We start from the raw sequence: 20148 nt of genomic DNA, 5'->3' as shown, positions 1-20148 counted from the left end.
GTCTGACCATACAACAGGTAAGCGGCCAAGGAACCTGCTTAGGAAAAGTGCCAAAGAATAGACGAAACTTATGTACTGTTATTAACGCCAGTTCTACCTGGGAAAATGCTATTAAATGGGTAATTCCAAAGGACAATGGGTGGTGGCTATGCTCGCGGTCTGGACTCACCCCGTGCCTATCAACTAAGGTGTTTAACAGCTCTAAAGAATTCTGTGTTATAGTGGCTGTGCTGCCCCGCATCCTCTATCATTCGGAAGAGAGTCTATATTCATACTAGAATACAAAAATGGTTGAAAAAAGGAAAAAGAGAGAACCTATTTCCGCAGTAACTATTGCTACCCTACTCAGCCTAGGGTTAGCGGGAGCAGGAACCGGCATAGCTTCTTTGGCCACCCAGCAGAAAGGGATGTCTTCGCTGCGCGCAGCCATAGACGAAGATATAGAGAGAATAGAAACCTCCATTAGCCACCTAGAAAAATCCCTCACTTCTCTGTCTGAGGTAGTACTTCAAAACCGACGAGGTCTGGACTTGTTGTTCCTCCAAAAGGGGGGACTATGTGTTGCTCTAGGGGAAGAATGTTGTTTTTACGCTGACCATACCGGAGTTGTTCGTGACTCCATGTCTAAACTTCGAAAGAGCCTGGAACAAAGAAAACGAGAAAAAGAGGCCGGGGAAAGCTGGTTCGAGTCTTGGTTTAACCAGTCCCCGTGGTTAGCTACCCTTTTATCTGCACTGGCAGGGCCAATAATAATCTTCCTATTACTTGTTACCATAGGACCCTGGATTCTAAACCGACTTATGACTTTTGTCAAAGGTCAAATTAATACTATCCAACTTCTGGTCCTCCGCCAACAATATCAGGCTCTTCATCCCCTTGAGAATGATTCCTCAATTTAGGCCATAAGAAAAGGGGGGAATGAAAGGGATAAGAAGGAATGAGATGTCTCAACGGACCCCACCCCCTTGTTGGAGAAACCGGTACCAGATGCCCCATGTAGATAAGATAAGCAGGGCAGCAGGGCTCGGCTCGGGGATATAGAATGTGAGGAATGTGAGAAGGTTGCGAAAGGTGACGGGATGTACGTGCAAGATGTGCTGTGCCTGCTTGCTCAATGTTGATAACGAAAATATGTGTGCAACTGCTGACCTTTTACTCTGTGTTACAAAATCATTGGTTAAGTGCTGCGCGGGCTTTTGCTGTAACGGCAGGTAGTGGTCTATATAAGATTTCCCCTAAAGAGGCTCAGGGTCGTGTTTTCCTAACCGGTCCTGCGTGTCCGTGTGGGAGCTCGACCCTGGCTAGCCAGCCCAATAAACTCTGCTTTGTTGATTGCATTCATGCCTGGCTCTCTGTCTCTCAGGGGAATAGGATTCCCGTTCCTAACAGTACAAGACCAAATTCAACCTCAAATTAGGGGGTTTTGCGTCTCCCAGAAGTAGAAAAAGGCCTCTCACAAGGGCAAAGGCAGGGTGATACAGACCACAAGGCTTTTTGCATCTAACTTCCGTGTGTTGGCAGGAATGGCTTCCTGATTTGGACCAACAGAGTTTGTGGCATGGATGGATAGTAGCCTTACTCTTAGGGACTCAGAGACCCTTCCCCCACAGCAAAATGACTGCACCCTCCCTACCAGTCCCTGCAGTCTGGAGCACGGGTGAGGGGAGCAGAGCCCTTCTGAGGAGGCTCCTAAGCATGGAGGACAAGGCAACTCACCGGGTTGTACCTTGCAGTAGAGTCTGCTGCCCTTCACTGGAGTCCCACCTTTTCCTCCTCTGGAAGAAGGCTAGAACCCGGCTCAGGAGCCTCAGCATGGTGCTGGCACCTGTGCCCTTGCAGCTGAAGCACAAGGCCCCTGCTGTCTAAACGCCCTCAGGTCATGGACCCCAGCCTGTTTGGATCCACCAGTCTGTCTGCAGCTCTTCCTGAGTCCCTCTGAGAAGGGACTTGGGACCAGACAGCTAGGAGCACCTCACAGGACTTCCCCCATTAACCTTAAGTGCCCTCTCCTGAGAGGCAGGGCACAGGCTGCCCCTTTCCTCTGACCAGTGCTCACGTGGTCACCTATGGCCAATAAGAGATACAGGCAGGGAAATATAGCTCCTCCCATCAAAGCTGAGGGCATCAACAGCAAGGTCTCTAGAAAATGGCTTGGGGAATGAACCCCTGGTGTGCTCAGGCTGTTTTTTTTGGGGGGGTGGGCGTTGGGGATTTTCTGGGAAAGCAGAGGTCTGGGTTGGGAGGTGTGGCAGAGCCTGCCCCAGGCTGTATAAACAAAACTCCAGCATGATGCTCAGCATGAGGACCAGCCACACGGTGGGTGCTCACTACTCTTCAGGAGGGCTCTTATGGCGTCCTGTGGGCGGATCACATTTTAGGGACGTTGAGTACCTGTCTTTTGTACTAGGACTCCCTTTATAGACCCTACTAGTAATTTATCACAGAATTATTTGATGATCGTCGCTATCACTTATCCATTGGAAACGACACTGCCATTGGGTTAAACTCCTTGTTTCCCATGGCCGGTTGTGCATTATGTGCTGGCGGTGGCCTGGGTTGCCCAGGAAGTAAACCTGCAGGGACAAAGCGGCTAAATTGAGTCACGGGCCCCGCATGTTCACGGCCTGATTTAAAGTTGCAGCGTGCCTGCGGTTTTGAGTCCCCCTTAGGCTGTGTGTGCGGTGTCCAATTGCCCACGGCCTTTGACATCTGTCACCTACTCGGTTTGTTATTTACCATTTACTTGTGACCCTTCCTCCCATGTTACCATGTAAGTGCCGTAAGATAGGGTGCTTTCAGGTTTGTGTGAATGTGGGGGCAAGTGGCGTTCGTTACTCCACCAGCAAGCACTTAGGATCGTGCCTGGTAGCGCCTAAGGCAGGTTACATGTTAAACAAGTTCAATAAATGGATTATGTGAGCATCAGTAGCGTACCTGTCGTTAATTCATCATTCCATCCCTATGAGTCAATGGGTCAGCCTCCCACGAAGTCCTCAGTTGACCCTTAAAGAGAAGCACCGCCACATGTGGGGTACTTAAGCCTCCATGGACCCCCCTTGTGGAAGAGGTGCAGCCTGTCTGCAGACCCGAATCACGGGGCAAACCCAGAGCCCCTTGCAGGAAGGGGAAGTTGCCTGCCCATGGGGAAGGAGCTTACCAACGCCCCACACACGGACTCCATGAAACTGCTTGCTTTCCCTTAACAGAGCATTGAACCAGGGAGCCGTGTCTGGTTTTGGAGCTGTTGGCGTCCCCGGAACCTGGCTGTGAGCTCAGCGGCAGGCCTTGGATTCCTAAGTCTGCCATAAGCTCCAGGTCCCAAGTCAACTGAGCTGAGTTTTCAGTTTGCTTTAGCGATCTTGGGGGTACTTCCCAATCACCCAGTGTTTAGTGCACCACTTTATAATAAAGGAAGCCAGAGGAGGGGTGACCTCGCAAGTTTGGGCCTTTGCTCATTGTTTCACTCCACGCGTTCAATTTTGCCACCTAAGTGTCAGGAATTGTTGCAGACACTGGAACTAAACTCAAACAGCAATATTCAAGGCCTTAATGGAACTTGGCTTCTGTTACTGTCCCCTGGTCTTCCTTACCTGGGAAACTGTAGGTCCTAGGGGAGGAAGGGCAAGTGGGAGCCTACTGCGTCTCAGCTCTCATTTTTATATACTCTCACACAGCACATACTGCTCCCTGAACCTGAGAGACACGGTTTTACCCCCAAATGGCAGTTACTAGGGTGTCCCATCTGGAGGTGATCATGCTCCCCTTCTGCCTTCTTGGGCAGGACTGAATTTGAACCCGGGTTCTTACCAGTCTGATGAGCGGTGCTCCCCTCCCCTCACTCGTTCCTGCACCTCACTGGGATCCTTTGTGCATCTAAGGCCCTGACACCAACTCGCCGGGAGGAGGAATCCCCCTCTGGATCAAGCTGTCCATTGGCAACTGGTGGAATCTCCTCCTGGCTGTCCAGTAGATGCACCCCGGTGACAAGGGAGATGATAACTCACCATCTCCACAATCCCGGATAACGAGCCCCCAAGAAATGTTGCAGGAGTTTGCTAGCTGAGATGTGGGACTCTTGAGGAATTTGCAGGAAGCAATGTTTTATTGTGCCAGCACAGGCTCAGCAGACTCATGTCCAAAGGCTGAGCCCCGAGAACAAAGCGGTCTCACCTTATATACCCTTGCAAGCGGTTACAGAAGCAGAAAGCAAAGTCTAATCCATATATGGTTATATTTAATTTTATTGACTACTTTATCCTAGTGCTATGTGAGTTTCCCCTCCCCGGTGCTACATGACCTTCATTCATCGTGTTCAGATTTCTCAGGTTTTCTCTCTCTGCTATGCCATCACTACCTCCCTGCTACTATCTCAGGACTCAAACCTAGGCAGTTTTCTTTTGATCCTCTCTGCTACATTAGTGTCATCCCCTTCAATGCCCAGGGGCACCTGAGGGACCTTACTAAAATCATGGGAATGAGCACAGCATGCCAGGGGTCCTGCAGAACTAAGTGGAAGCTGGGCTCAAGGTCTTCTGCTCACTGCCCATCACCACTGGAGGCCAAGTCTGCTGGCTTCCTCTGTAGTACAGATGGTCTTCTCTCACCTCCATGCCTGCAACCAGGCTCTGGGTTGAGCACTTCCCATCTTGGCTTGCGGGATGATGTGATCCTAGACTGGGGGTGGACCCATAAGTGACAAAAGGATCTGGATAGGAGGACCCAAGCTTGGGCCTGGGGGCAATTTCTCATGTGGTGCTGCTGGGAGGGTTGTTCTTACCAGGGTGCTCTGACCCGTAGGGAGCCCTTGATAACAGTATATGTCACCAGGACCCCTAACCCCAGGCTACACTCCTAAGCCTGTGTCCCCAGGATGCCTGCCTCCTCAGCCCTTCCTCCCACATGCTCCCATGTCCTCATTCCTCTCCTCATGCCTTCTGTCCTCCCCCTGAGCCTGCTGTTCTCTTCCCAAGCCTCCTACCCTCCCCCTCAGCCTCCTACATTCCTTTCAGCCTTTTGCCTTCCCCCAGGCCCCTGTCCTCTCCAGCCCTCTGCTCTCCTCCAGCCTCCTGCCCTCCTACACCCTCCCCAGGGGTCTCCTGCCCTCCTCCCAGCCTTCTACTCTTCCAGTTTCCTACCCTCCCCCTCAGCCTCCTCCCCTGGCTCCTGTCCTCCTTTATATCCTCTTGTCCTCCTCCCCAGCTTTCTACTCTCCTCCTCAGCCTCCTACTTTCTCACACTCTCCCATCCTCCTCCCATCCACCTGCCCTCCCCTAGTCTCTTGCCCTGCCTCCACCTCTTGGTGGAGCCTTCAGCCTTCCTCCCACCTCCTGCCCTCCTGCCCCTCACAGCCTCACACCCTCCTCCTCAGACTTAGGCTCTTGCTAACCCACACCTAGGCCCTAAGGTCCCTGGCTTTTCTATGGAGCCAGTGGGGTGGGGTTCTGAGGGGACAGAGTTTGGGTCTAAGGTCAGGGGAAACAGACATCCAGGTCCAGGGCCTGTGGGAAGTTGACCTTCTCTCAGAGCCCTCAGCCACCTGCCTGTAGGAAGGCAGTGGGGACTATGCCACCTGCTGCTGCACAGGGGTCTCTGGGCTGCACAAATGGACCCCAGACAATCTGTTTCACTTCCCCTTACTCTTGAGGGCAAGTGAACTGAGCACTTTGACACACGGCTATAGATAGAAGGAAAGACTTGTGTTTCAGGTCGTCTCACCAAAGTGGGTGAGTGGGGCCAGAAGGCCCCTTTTGAGCTAAGCTCTGCATCTGTCCATTCTGGAGTGGAGAGGCAGGGGCAACACAGTGGTCTATGCAATAGGGTCTTGGAGCAGCTTCTGAAGGAGCAGACGGTTTCCTCCCTGCATAGCCCTGGCAGACGCTCTGAAGATCCCTAGTCCTTGACCTCAGGACCTCATTGTCCCCACCCTCCCCTGGGCTACTGCATGACACCCAGCACAAACAGAAGGCCTCCAGTCAGTGTTTAGTGTACTTAACACAAGTGATTTCTTTAAACTTTGGGAGACAGCAAGATGTGACAACACCAGAAGCAAGACTGGGTCCGAGATCAGCCAGTGCTGGCAGTGCAGTTCATCACACACAGAAACATTAAGTCACCGAGGTTGTGTCTCTGAATTTATTGAAGCGCTGCTGCCTGGAACACAGACTGCAAAAGAGAAAGTGCATCGAGACCCGATCGCGCAGCAAGGCCCCGTGGAGGGAAGACACGGGAGTTAGGAAAGCAGAAGCTTGCTAAACTAAAGGCCAGTGCATGGCAGGAAGATAGGCTGAGGCCTGGTCCCTGCATCTCTCCTGGTCAATGCCTCTGGGCACAGACAGCCACAGCCCAATGCCAATGTCAGTGGTTCTGGGCAGGGGTGGGGCTTCCCACACAGTAAGGGCTCTAGGCTCTGCACACACCACCCCTACACACACTGTAGGCCAAGTTCCTTGCACAGGGAGGGTCCCAGCATCTCCTCTTGATCGACAGCTCTACCCCCAACATACTCCACTTCATACAACCACTCACTCACACATGCACATCCCCACATGCTCAAACATGCAGTCTATAAAGGGCCTTCGTCCATCCTTCCTTCCTGGCTGGCCCAGTTAGAGGCTTCAGCTGGGGGTCCTGCTGCCCAGAGGCTGACACCACAATTTGAAAGGGTACTGGGTGTGCCTCTGGCTTCTGCTTCTCCAGCCCAGTGTGGATATTGTCCCTCACATGTGGCCCCCTGTGGATAACAGGCCCCCAGAGGTGGTCCTGGGTGGACAGGGCTAGAGTGGATGAGAGGGTCCAGCAAGATCAAGGTTCCAGGAGACTTGGCAAAAGGAAGGAAGCCATCAGTCCTGAGCTGTGGGAAACCACAGGGGGCAAGTGGCAGCCCCTTCCAGCCTGTGTCCTCAGGGTAAGACAGACTGAGATCTTCATTGGGGTCCCTGGCTCCAGTGGGCAGGGGAGTAGGTGAGGCTGGGCTATTGTGTCCCCAGGGGTGGCCATACTGCTGCAGGTTTCTGTCCCAGGAACTGAGTATATGGGCCTGGAGCTACCAGCACCAGGGGAGCAGAGGGGAGCAGAGATAGGGATGGGTGGTGAGGGCAACCGTGGCCTCTCCTGGCTGCTTTATGACAGCAATAGTAGCAAACCTGGGGCCTCCTGGACCAATCTCAGTCCCTCTAATGAGGTTCTCCTGTGTGATCCTGGGGATGGGGCCCAAGCCTGGGGACAGAGAGATGGATCCCAGCCCCATTCCTCTTTGGGTTTATTCCTTCATCCTCCTGACTACTTCATGTCGCCAGGAGACACATCACCACTATCAACAACTCCCCAAACATGCACACTCTACCACCAAACTGAGAGGCTCGTGCCACACAACTGTTGAGGTGCCTGGTCAACTTCCAGTGGAATAGGGAGGCTTGGCCGTTGGTAAGGGCTTGGCTCCCCAGGGGTTCTGGGACCCATCTGTCTTGCCCCATCTCTGCTCACTCTTCTTCTTTCTTCCCTGTGACCTTCCAAATCCCTCCAAAGAAAGCCAGATCCCCAGATTCCCTACCCGTGTCACCTCTCTCCCTAGGTCCCTTGGGAGCTCTGTGTACCCTCACCATCCCACCACCCTTTAGGCTTGGAGAAGACTGGGTTGGGGGTGGAGGAGTGCAGGCCCAGGGGCAAACTGAGCTCCACCCCTCCTATCTGTGTGACAAAGGCAAATCCCAGTCCCTTCTCAGAGCCCCACTGGGCCCATTAGCCTGGAGAACACATCTCTTTCACAGTGTTGCTAGGAGATCTCAGTGCCCTGGGAACAGGGGTCTCTTTCCTAAGCCGCTGATCCCTGGGCCGCTCCACCCCTCTGGGCCTCTACCATAAAGGCCCTCCCTCTTCTGGGCAGGCCCTTCCTTCAGCTGCTTCCCAGGCAGCTGCTGGAACAGGGCACCTCCAGGTAGGGATCTGACTCTTGACAAGGCCAAAGAAGGGGTGTGCCACCAGCTACAAACACCAGTACCTGAAAAAGAAAGAGATGGAGACCTCAGAGTTGCCTGGCCACCCAGAGAGGTCTCCTTGCCCCCACCTCCACCACAAGGCCTCATCTGTTACCCACTAAGCCCTCTGTCCTCCACACTCCAGCCTGAGAGCTGCTGCCTGCTCATGGAGCCCTTCCCACTTTCCCAGATCCCTTGGGCACACAGTGGGCTTCCCAGGCTGTCCACAGCTGGCAGAGAGCTTCCTTGGCCCTGGGAGGGTCGCCTTAGGCTCTGAAAGGTGCTGGGGCTGACATGGCCAAAGAGCAAGACTGTGGCAGGACGGATGGGAGGAGCCTGTCTTCCTAGGAGGCCCTCAGATGGGGCTGGGGATCAAGAGGGAGAGCAGCAGCAGGCAGACACCAGTCCTCTGGCCACACACACAGCTTAGGAGGCAGTTTTGGGAAGGGCTGCGTGGAGCTGCAGAGAACCCTAGGGGCCTGAGGGCTGAAAAGGGGACAGACGGGGTTTGCATCAGAAGAGAGCCAACCTTCCTGACTGCACACTCAAGACAGGTGGGGGAGAAGGGTGGGCGCCTCTTTTCTCCTCTAGGCTCTTCTCAGGGACTTTCCACACCCGTCTCCTCCATTTCCCTGGGTTCAGTGACACCATGCCATCCAGGCCTCTGCGTAAAGGGGGGGGACTGGGCGTGGGCGAGAAGGGGTTGGGGTAGGTTGTTGGCGATGGACTGAACCTCCAGATGGAGGCCGCCGCCCTCACCCCATGTCGGAACACCAGGGAGCATGGGGACCCGCACCTGCCATTCTGTTCCCCAACTCGGCTGGGCAGCCTTTCGGGCTGGTGTGTCTGGCTGTCTTTCCTATTTCCCCCAAAGCACCAGGGCACCTGGACATCTAGACAGATGTCATAATAAAGGGTCTCCCAATCCCCATTCCAACCTGTCGCCTCCTACCTTTCAGCTCAGGGCCTGGCAAATCAAGTCGCCGCAGTAGAATTCCTTCTTTCTGGTTCTCCCCCTTTTGCCAGTGGGAAGCAACAGGTCGGCCAGACTCTAATTTTCTCGATCCCATTGGAAAGGCCCCGTTGCGTGAGTTTCTTTGCGGTCTGGGATGGGGCCCCTGGCCGCGGAGGTGTAGGGTGTTGGGGCCCGGGCCGCCCCACCTCCGTCCCCTGCCGTGTCCGGTGGACACTGGGCCTCCCCGCTGTCCTTCAGGCGGCGTCCCGGCCAGGAGCGGGTGCGCGGGCGACTCTCGGCCGGGCCGCCACCGCCACCGCCACCGCCACCGCCAGCGCCAGCGCCAGCGCCAGCGCCGCGGGCGCTCACTCGATCCGCACCTGCAGGCGGACGTTGAGCATCACCGAGGCCACCACGTAGAAGTAAGGGAAGTTCATGCGCAGCCGCCAGGCCAGGTCGAAGAAGGTGAGCAGCGTGCGCGTGAGCCCCTTGCAGAAGGCGCCATAGGAGCCTCGGACCGCGGCCGAGCGCGACAGCCGCACCGCCAGGCCAGACAGGGCCGCCGCCGCCGCCGCCGACAGAGCCGCGGACGCCGCCATGGGGCCCGGGCCGCCGTAGGCCCCGCCGACCTCCGACGGACTGGCTGCAGCGCGAGCCTGGAGGGCAGCCCGATGCCAGGCTTGGAAGCGTCGCCGGCCACCCGCAGCCCCGCCCGCGGGCTCCTCCTGCCCTCGCCGGCTCAGGCTGCCTTGGTGGCCGCTACCTCTGCCCGTGCTCCCCCGCGGGACCCGCTGCCTGCACAGCTCCGCCCCTCACCGCCTCCTCAGGGGCGACGCCCCCACCGCAAGCCCGCCCCCATCATGGCCCCGCCCCCGGCCAGGAGCTGCACAGTGGCACCTGCCGCCCAGGCCCGGCTCGCTAGGTCCGCTGGGCTCACGGGCCCGCCGCATTTACATAGCCCCGCCCACACGACCCGCCCCTCCGCGAAGCCCCGCCTCCCCACCAGCCCGTCCCACTTACTCAGCCCCGCCTCTTCCCACCAGTGCCTTGGTGCAAAGGTAGCCTGAGGCCTGGGCGAATTGGAAGGCACTGCTGCCAGGGTTGCTTTTGGGGAATCCTCTAGCATGCAGTGAGACTGGATGTCTGGCGGGTGTGGACTCCTTGCTATGCTGGTTCTGTACAAAACCGCATCCAAAAGGCCACACCCATGCACACGGCCACCATTCTCCAGGGTTCTCTCCAGGAAACCCGCCTAGCCAATCCATGGTATCTTTCTTTAATAGTGCAGTAACTACCATGGAGCAGCACTAAATCCACACGCACGCACGCACGTATTTGTTCCTTTTCTGCTGCATTCGCTCACTGCATATTTCGCTCACTGTGCTCATTTCTAATGAGCACTTTCTGAGCACTCCTTCTAATGTCCTGTTTGCCATGGCTGCTGAACAAGGTTGTGTTGCGTTTACATTTGCCCTCATTTATGCCTTTTTATTTTTTTCTGGTGCTGTGTTTAAATGTTCATTTGTCATTTGCGGAAAATAAGTCAAACCCCCCCACATCCCCCCCCCCGTCCCCCGCACACACACACAGGTTTTGCAAAGAGGACTAACCTGAATATTTAGGCCCTCTCAAAATGCCTGTTCACCATCACACTATGCCATCCTATACAACCACTTAAGGAATTTAAGGACCCTAGCAAAATCACATACACTTGAGCAGTTGTCCTACCTAAACTGTCAGGTTTTTTTTTTTTATTTAAAAAAAAGCAAAACTGAAGCATCAAAAAAACTGAAAGAGATGGTATGGAGCAGGATTGATCTGTAGTTTACTTTCCCATTAGCTGCTCAAAACAAATTCTATATTAATTAATACATCCTTTAAAATTAAGGAAAATTTTGACATTTTCAGAAAAAGGAAAATTAAGAAAATTTGTGAACAGCAGTCCTAATCTGAAAGGATGAGAAAAGGAATTTCCCCAAGCAAAAAGGAAATGATAAATGAAGTATGATGATACTTCACAAAGGAAAAACAATCGAACAGTTGGAATGAGTAAAAGTAGGGGTAAATATGATAGATAAGAGTTCTAAAAATTATGTTTAATCATTGAAGCAGCAAAAATATGTCATCTGGTATGATGCTCAATGTATGTAGCTGAAATACTTAAAATATTTGTATTTAAAAGTGAGGAGGTTAAACAGATCTAAATAGAAGTAAGCTTTCTACACTACTGAAAATAGTTTAAAATGTCAATGCCAATAGATTGTGGTAAGTTAAGATGTATATTGTAATACCTAGAGTAAGCACTAAAATTAACTATACAAAGACATATTAAGTGCATTACAGATGAATTTTCAAGTAACCCACAGGAAGGGAAAAATATAGGAAGCAGAAGAAAAAACAGAATTAACAGACAGAAAACATAATGAAATGAAACATCATACTCAAGTCCTAAAATATCAGTAATCACCTTCAATGTAAGTGGTCTAAATATGCCAATTAAAAGAGAATGTAAGTTTGGAGAGCAAACTAATAAACTATGAGTTTGGCACAGCCCCAAACTGCAGAAGGGAGCAAACATAGTTATGCCCAATAAATTGCATGTTTGAGTTGGCACAGCCTCGGCTGCAGAAGTGGGCAAAATGCAGTACAGCTGTTTTTGCCTAAGATGTTTACATTCAGAGAGAAGTGCTCACAGGTTCCTCCTGTTCCCTAGAATTACAGTGTCACAACCCCTTCCCCAAGAACTGCCTCTCCACCTCGTTTTGCCACTGTATATAATAAACTTGCTGAGGTGGAGGGTGCTAGTGTGTCTCCATCCGAGTGCCCAGCCTACCTGGCCCCAGCTTTATGCATGTTTGGTCTTCTGTCTGTTGTCTTTTTCTGCATCTCCCGTCACCCTCAGTCATGTATCTAGGACAAACTTGTGTGGGGTGCAAGATGTAAGAGTGGATTTAAGGATAGAACTGGGTAGAGTGCCTGCTTTACAAGTGCAAAGCCCTGAGTTCAAACCCCAGTTCCACCTTAAAAAAAAAGGGTAGAACTGGAGATCAACCTGTTAAATGAAATAAGCCAGTCCCACAAAGACAACTACTGTATCATTTCTTTCATTTGTAGAAGCAAAAGAGAAACAAACAATCTAGGTCATGAAAATAAAAGGGGGAATACTAGGAAGACAGAAGGGGAAGGGAAAAGGGGAAAAGAAGAGGGGGATAAAAAAGAGAAGTAGATGGGGTGAATATGATCAAAGCACATTCTATGCATATATGGAAATGTCATGATAAAACCCCTTACTATGTACAATTTAACATATGCCAATTAAAAATAAATACATACACACCCAAAATAGCTTTCCAGGAAAACAACAAACAAACAAAAAGACCAAAAGCAAGATCCAATTATATCCTGTCTACAAGAAACTCACTTCAAATTTTATTTGGTAACTTTAAAGATTTATTTATTCTTATTGGTGATATTATGCTTCCTATAAGCAAACAATTTTTCCCAAGGACTATATTTAATTTTTATAATGACAATAAATTTTAAAAATTGATCACAGAAGCACCAACTCCTGGAATAAGAAAGGATCATTCAGGCCATTCAGTTTAATGTTTCCACCAACTTATTGTAACAATATCTCTGACCAGTGATGAATTTCCAGCTGGTAAGAGCAACTCTATTGGTTCTCAAGACAATGCATTCTTTATGTTGTACAAAGACAGTTTAATTCACTGGATTTTGGAAAACAGTAGATTAATCCTTTAGCATGCTAGAGTTCCAGATTGTTGAAGAAACATTTGTATGCCCTACTAAGTATTCATTATCTAAACATACTTTCAGTTGTTCTTCATGAGATCTGTTCCTCTATCACCTGCATTTCCTCTGGAGACTCCACTTTATCAAGGTTTCTCTTAAAATGAAGTATCTACAATGTAGTATTATACTACATATGGTAGTTACTGGTTTTGTTGTTTTTGTGTAGACATTTGGCCTCAGAAAGTTTCTGATTAAGAATATGCTAACAAGCACACCAGTATTTCTTTTGTTAAATAACAATTGTATTGAGATATAATTCAAATAAAATCCATCCTTTAAAAATGTGCAATTCAGTAGTTTTTAGTAGATTTGAAAGTTGTGCAACCATAGCCACTCTCTAATTTTAGAACATTTTCTCACCACAGAGAAACCCCTCTCTCCAGTCCCTGGCAACCACTAATGTATTTTCTATTTCTCTGATTTTCCTATGTTGGATGTTTCATATAAACGGAGTTAATAATCTGTAGTATTTTCATAAAGTTCACAAGGTTGATTATGCAGAATGTATCAGTATTTCATTTTTACGCCCAATTAATATTCTGCCATTTTATGGACAGAACAATTTTTGTTCATTCATTTATCAGTTTATGAATGTTCAAATGGTTTCCATTTTTGGCTACTATGAATAACACTGCTAGGAACAATCATGAACCACTTTTTGTGTGGATATATGTTTTCAGTTCTCTTGGGTATATATCTAGCAGTGGAGTCACTGGGTCATATGGTAAGTCTATGTTTAACTTTCTGAGGAACAGCTTTAGGGAGGAGTTTACCAAAGTAGTTGCACCATTCAACAATGCCAACCACAATGTATGAGGGTTTTAATTTCTCTATATCCTTGCCAACACTTGTTATTGCCTGTCTTTTTAATTATACATGTCCTAGTAGATGTGAAGTAGCACCTCATGGTGATTTTGATTTTGATTTTCCTAATGACCAATGACATTGGGCATGTTGTTATTGGCCATCTCTGGAGAAATTTTTATTCAGATCATTTGCTGATTTTTATTAAAGTGCAGTTGTATAGATATACATCACACTCAGCATTTTAGCCATTTTCATGCATATAATTAATAGTGTTAAATACATTCACAATAATATGAAATCATTACCACTATGTAGTTCCAGAGCTTTTCGTCACACCAAATGAAGACTCTGTACCCATTACAATTCTTTCCCTCTCTTGGCCCATGATAACCACTAATCTACTTTATGTCTCTATAGATTTGCCTATTGTGGATATTTCATACAAATTAAAACATACAATTTGTGGCCTTTGAGACTGGCTTATTTCACTTACCATATTGTTTTTTGAAGTTCATTCATGTTGTAGGATGTATTGGTGCTTAATTTCTTTTTATGGCTGAATAATATTCCATTGTATAGATATGCTAAACTTTGCTTATCCATTCATCCATTGAAAGACATTTGCATATTTTCATCCTTTTGACTATTGTGAATAGTGCTGCAATGAACATTGTGCATACATATTTGTTTGAAGGCTTTTTTTTCATTCTTTTGAGCATATACCTCATAAGGGAATTGGTGGGTCACATAGCAATTGTACATTTGTTAGAAGAACAACAAAGCTGCTTTTCACAGTGAGTGCACACTGTACCTTTCCCCTTGCTTTAGCAAAGAGTGAAAGATTTATGTGAGCTGAAGAAAAACCAGATTATACCTCCCCTCACTTTAGCCTCTGGAAGATCTCACACAATCAGAGACTTCTGCTTACATGCAATCTTGTTCAAGTGTCACCCAAATAAAGCTTGTGGCGTGCTGCTTCCTCCTCACAGTCCTATCTTTTGCCCTTGCACTGAGATCCCTAAACTTACTCCACTGTTGCAGTACAGATTTGTTTTAGGAGACTTTAGTGAAATGGGAGCTCTAGCTGGAATAGTTGCACCCCAACATGGCCCCACCAACAAAAATTCAACCCAATCCTCCTATGTCCCTGCATTCTACATAGCATTCCATGGTCTTCAGCAATAGGGCATTGCAGCTGGAGACAGAAAATGCCCTTACTTCAAAACCAACTAGATATTGACTCTTCATGGGTCAGTATTTTTTATTTCAGCCAGGGCTCCCAGCAGCTGTGCTGGGAGTACCTAGGACTTACACTTAGCCTGCCTACTAGACATGAGGAGCACTCAGTGTCCAGGACAAGACTTGTGCTTTACAAATAGAGCTCTCTGACTTTCTTCTCATTATTAAAATTTAGCAGGAACATCATCCCTTACTGCCTCACCTACATTTCCCTTCCCTCAGTTTGCAGTGGCCTTTCTCAAATACCAGAATTCTGGCAGAATCTGTTGAACTTTCATTGCTTTTCCAGCACTAACGACTTTTTTCCATCCCAAGAGTAACCTGAACCTCACGTGTGGCCAACACTATCCATTTGAGGAGATTGGGTACGTCATTGCATACGTGTGTGTGTGTGTGTGTGTGTGTGTGTGTTGCTGCGGATGGTACCCAGGGCATTGCTCATGCTAGGCAAGCACTCTGCCACTGAATTATATTCCTAATTCCTCATGTGTCTCTAATATTCTGTTGGGGGTAAGAAAAAGGCCCTCCTCTTTTTAGTTTCTAGAAATAGTTTTGTAAATGCAAAAAAGTTTTTGCTCACCAGGTTGCTCATGATCCAAATTCTGCAGGTTTTTACAAATTCAATTCCCTATTTGCAGCCATCTCTGACAGGAAGATTAGTCTGTGGGAGGAATTAAGTATTAGATTTAAAGAAATTGTAGTAGTCTCATTTATCTTCTGCAGGTCTCATGATGGTTGGCACACTAGGAAGGCATGATGCTTATGGTGATGTCAGATTTCTACCAACTCCTAAAATATTTCCACTTCCTTACAAGCCCCTTCCACCTTGGGTACAGGTAATATGGCACAATCACAGCTATTTATTCCCCTCCCCATTGAGCAACTGGATTTTAGAAGATGATTACCCTTCTGGACAGCTGCTGATTTTCAAAAATGATAAAGGCTAGAAATGCAACATGAATTCGATGATCTTATTCTTTAAATGGAAATATACCAGAAGCCAGACTATTGGCGAACATTTGAGTTATTTCTAGTGTTTTGCTAATACAAGCAGTGCTGGTGAGGGCATGCTTATGCACATTCACACTGATACACTTGGGGGTAGAATTCTAAATTAAAATCTATGTGTATCTTCAACACTCACCAGCTAATTTCGGCTTATTTTGTGCACCATCACATCTTCCCTATTCTTTTTTTTTTCAGTGCTGAGGATTGAACCTAGAGCCTTGCACATGCTAAGAACTTGCTCTACCATTGAGATACATCCCCAGTCCCTATACTGTTCTTGTCTTAATTAGATTTAAATTTTTGCAGTTGTCCCAGGAAAATCTGATGTAAATGAACCAACTTGCTGGGCACCAGTAGTTCAAGCCTGCAATACTAGCTACTTGGGAGGCTGAGATTGGGAGGATGCAGTTCAAGGTCAACCTCGGCAAATAGTATGTGAGACTCCACCCCCAAAATAACCAGAGCAAATGGACTGGAGATGTGGCTCAAGTGATAGAGTACCTGCCTAGCAAGCAAGAAGCCCTAGGTTCAAACTCTAGTACTGCCAAAAAAAAGAAGAAGAAAAGAAAAGAAAAAGAAATCAGGCACTGACCAGTGCTGAAGTGAAGTAGAAGTGAAAAGTGAAAGTTTATTACAGATGAGAAGTACAGCAGGGGACTATACAGGCAGAGCAATAATAAGCAAAGATGTACATTTTATTTTTGGGGGAAGGGTTTGAATAGTCATGTCTCTTCCCAAAGCTTTTGATAGTCATCCTTTTCTGGGAAAAGGAAGAAACTTACTGTGCATGCACCACTTTTTACTTGGCTTAAAATGTGCCTATACTACTGTTATAACTCCCCTGTGGGCAGAGATCTTACAATGTTAACATATTGCAATGAAAGTGAGGCCATATAGATTAGGGGAAATCAGGCATGGGAAACAGAAGCAAGAAATCCAGAAATAAACAATGTATTAATGGGTACTTGATTAAAAGCTCACAGACACTACTTTTTTGTTTAAAGTCTTACCCTTCCTCAGTAAGTTGCAACATTCACTTTTAAAAAAAAGAAGAAAAAGAGCAGCTTTTTCCCTCTGACCTTGCCTGCTTGCCAAGATAATTAGTGCACAGTGGGAACTGAGCAAAGATATATTTAAGAAAGGCATTTATCCTGAGGAAAAATGCTCCTCTGGACACAAAAAAGTGTTTGCAAAGAAAAGTATTTATCTCAAGGATGAGATAAATCCTTGAAGGGAGCATCTGGCAGAATCCATCCTTTGTTTAGAGATGCTCAATAACTGTGTTATAATTACACAAATTTAATATATGGGCCAACCTTGATATCTCTGGGCCCAATTGATAAAACAGTGTAACAGCAGGAATGATTAAATGTACCAGGTGTCCAGGACAAAGGAGAGCACTTATCCTAAGGTGAATTCGAACCAAAACTCCAACCTACTTTTTCGTCATAAATAATTATCAGATGTGCCCACACCCATGTCTGGGTTGTGTGTTTTCTTTCTATCTTTCCTTTCCTTTGCTTTACTAATAAACTTTCTTAGTCTCTACCTCAATATGTCCTAAATTCCTTTTTTTAATATCATGAATTTAGTTCTCAAGGATCAGGCAGAGGTCTCCTTCATTTTGGAGACCTGTTCCCTGGAGCATCACCAGTTCTGGTAACAAAAGTATAGTGAGGATCAAGAACAGTCTGTTAAACACTAAACAAGACAGAACCTTTAGGGGCAGGCAACTACATCAACACACTCTTTTTTCAGTTACAACTTTGTGATGAAAGTTGAGCATGCACAAAAGTGTTCCTGTCTGCCATTGTAACCTTTCAAACATATGCTCCATGACCTTAAGTGACCACGCTCAGGAATGTGCCCACCCCTAAAGTGCTTTTCTGTAGGAATCCATATGGGCTCCCTGAATAAAATCCTTATGCTTCCTTTGTTCAAGGAAGGGATCGCCTTGGAAATAAGCCCCAAGGTCTCCTTATTTGCAGGTAATAAATATTTCTTTACTCTTATTTTTTGTCCATGCTTATTTTGGCTTTGCATCCACTAAGATGAGAATCTATGGTATTCAATTATAACTCTTTGGTCATCTTCCTCACCACCTTCTCTCCTGAGGTTGGGAAGACACCATGATGAGGGAGGTTTGGAAAGGGGCTGGGGAGTGAAACTGCCAGGTCTGTACTTCAGAAAGTGGGATCAGAGATGAGTAAATGTAGGCTGGCAGAGTGGCTCAAATGGTAGAGTGCCTGCCTAGCAAGTGTGAGGCCCTGAGTTCAAACCCCGGTATTAAAAAAAAAAGGATTTACTGCTGTACTTGTTAAGTGTAACCTTGAGCAGATTCTTTTAGACTGGAGGTGTGGCTCAGGTAGTACAGCACCTGCTTTTCGAGTGCCTGCTTTGCAAGAGTGAAGACCTGGATTCAAACCCCAATTCCACCAAATTAGTGGTGAGTAAATGCTTCCACCCTCCCTCACCATAAGACAACTCCTAAGGTTCAGAGGGACTGGCTGGTCAGGGCTTTCTGGAGATAGGGTCTAGGATGTGTCAGAGAGTGGGTATGCAGGAGCAAGGAAGAGCACTGGGGTGGGATCTTTAGGTACAGAAGACGAACCTTGGACTTAGGCAGTAGCCTATAATTGTCACTGTTTGGTGGGTCCTTCTCCTGTAGAATAGAAATCAGACGTGGACTAGTTCTTTTTTTTTTAATATCAAATAAAGCCTTTATTTCCTGCAAGGTTGGAATAAATCTTTGGACTAGCTCTTAAGTGAAGGAAAGGTCAAAGCTTATTACAGAGAAGTACAGCAGGCTACTCCATAGACAAAGAAGCTGAGAATGGAGAAGTCAGCAGCAGACCATCCCAAGTTTAGGCAGAGCAGCTATGAACAAAGACTTACAGTTCATTTTATGGGAAAGTGTTTCAGTATCCATGCCTTTTCTGGGAAAGCTTTTGAATATTCATGATTTTTCCAGGAAAAGGAGGAGACTTTTAGTATGCATGCAGCACTTTGCACTGGTTCAAAATGTGGCTATTGGTGTGCTATAACTCACTCCTAGGTGGAGATCTTACTATGGTAATGCACTACAATGAGAGTATAATAAGGCTCAAAGATAGTCCTTGGTCAGATTCTTCACCATCTTGGTGGTCACTGGTCTTAAGCAGTTTTCCAAAAGCTTACTGTATTTTGCTTGCTTGCTTATCATAAGAAGTGCAGCAGCCTGTCTAGTGTTTGTTTGTTTATTTGCTTATTTATTATTTTTGAGACAGGGTTTCACTATACAGGTCTCACTCTGGCTTCAAACTCTAGAGCATCCTACCCCTGCCTCCTGAGTATTAGGATTACAGGTGTGCCTGCCTGTTTTATTGGTTCTCTGTAGCCTGCTCACTGCAGTAACCAGAACTGATGGGTCCCCACATCATAATGCAAGATGTGTGCTGGTGAGAAAAAGAAGAGTAAGGAAGCTAATTTAGGCCTCTGTTTTAGATTTCAAGACCACAGGAGCCCTCAACTAGCCAAGGTTGTACTGGAAGAATAATATTCACTACATTATTATCTATTGGTGTTCTTTGGGAAGTGCATGCCCTGCCTGTAAAAGTATCTCCCTACATTAGGCACATTGGAGATATTTGGGTCTGCATCCCCAAAATTAAAGCCCTTCCCCAGGACATAATTTTACACAATGTAAACTCCTCATGGGCTGCTCCATCACCTGATCCTGGTCCCTTAGCTGTCCTCATCAGATTTACTTGATGACACATGATAACCATGTCTCTCAGGACCATAACAACTGCTTTGCTGTGTCACAGTCAGTGGCAGGTCCCAAGCATACCTGCTGCTTCATCTGTGTTTTGGAGACCAATTATATGTGAAAGTTTCGCTGTTCTATGATATCTATAGTATCATTTAACATAGCTTAGAATTCACCGCTGAACTCTCTGTAGGGTGGGGTGAGTTTGGGGAGGTAGGGATGTTTCGAGCTTGAGGTAGGGCAAAAGAAAGGATCCAGAGCAGTGAGGAGGGGAGGGTGGACATCTCAGAGCCCAAGCCTAGGAGCCCATCTCTATCGTCAGGGAAGTTTGCTCTCTACCTTGCAGGCCAGGCACAAGCCTTCAGTGCAAGTTCCCACAGTACCTATCCGTGAAGGGCACTGGCGGTTGGCCAATGGATTGCCGCCCTCCCCCGTGGAGGGAGGAGTCAGGAAGTCCCGCCCACTAGCCTCCTGCTTCTCAGGGGCCTCCACTGATCAACTAACGCCCCCATTGGCTGGATGATGCGACAGGCACTGCAGAGCGCCACCGGTGGCAGCCTTCTCCGACAGTCGTGTGAGAGCCTCCGACTAGAGGCTGGGCTGAG

At 47.8% G+C, this 20148-nt stretch overlaps 1 protein-coding gene across 1 annotated transcript; it reads right to left on the bottom strand.

Moving 5' to 3' along the window:
• Window positions 1–5978: 5978 nt before the first annotated feature.
• LOC109674303 (small integral membrane protein 10-like protein 2A) lies at window positions 5979–9760 on the bottom strand. The gene is made up of 2 exons (XM_074062633.1): window positions 8926–9760; window positions 5979–7996 (listed from the first exon to the last, which is right to left on the bottom strand). The coding sequence occupies exon 1, from the start codon at window positions 9525–9527 to the stop codon at window positions 9294–9296; it is 234 nt and encodes a 77-aa protein (XP_073918734.1). The 5' UTR covers window positions 9528–9760; the 3' UTR covers window positions 5979–7996; window positions 8926–9293.
• Window positions 9761–20148: the final 10388 nt, after the last annotated feature.

Source organism: Castor canadensis, chromosome X (genome assembly GCF_047511655.1).
Source record: "Castor canadensis chromosome X, mCasCan1.hap1v2, whole genome shotgun sequence".
NCBI classification, from domain to species: Eukaryota; Metazoa; Chordata; class Mammalia; order Rodentia; family Castoridae; genus Castor; species Castor canadensis.
The sequence above is the reverse complement of the archived record's forward strand: the minus strand, read 5'-3'. Positions and strand labels throughout refer to the sequence as shown.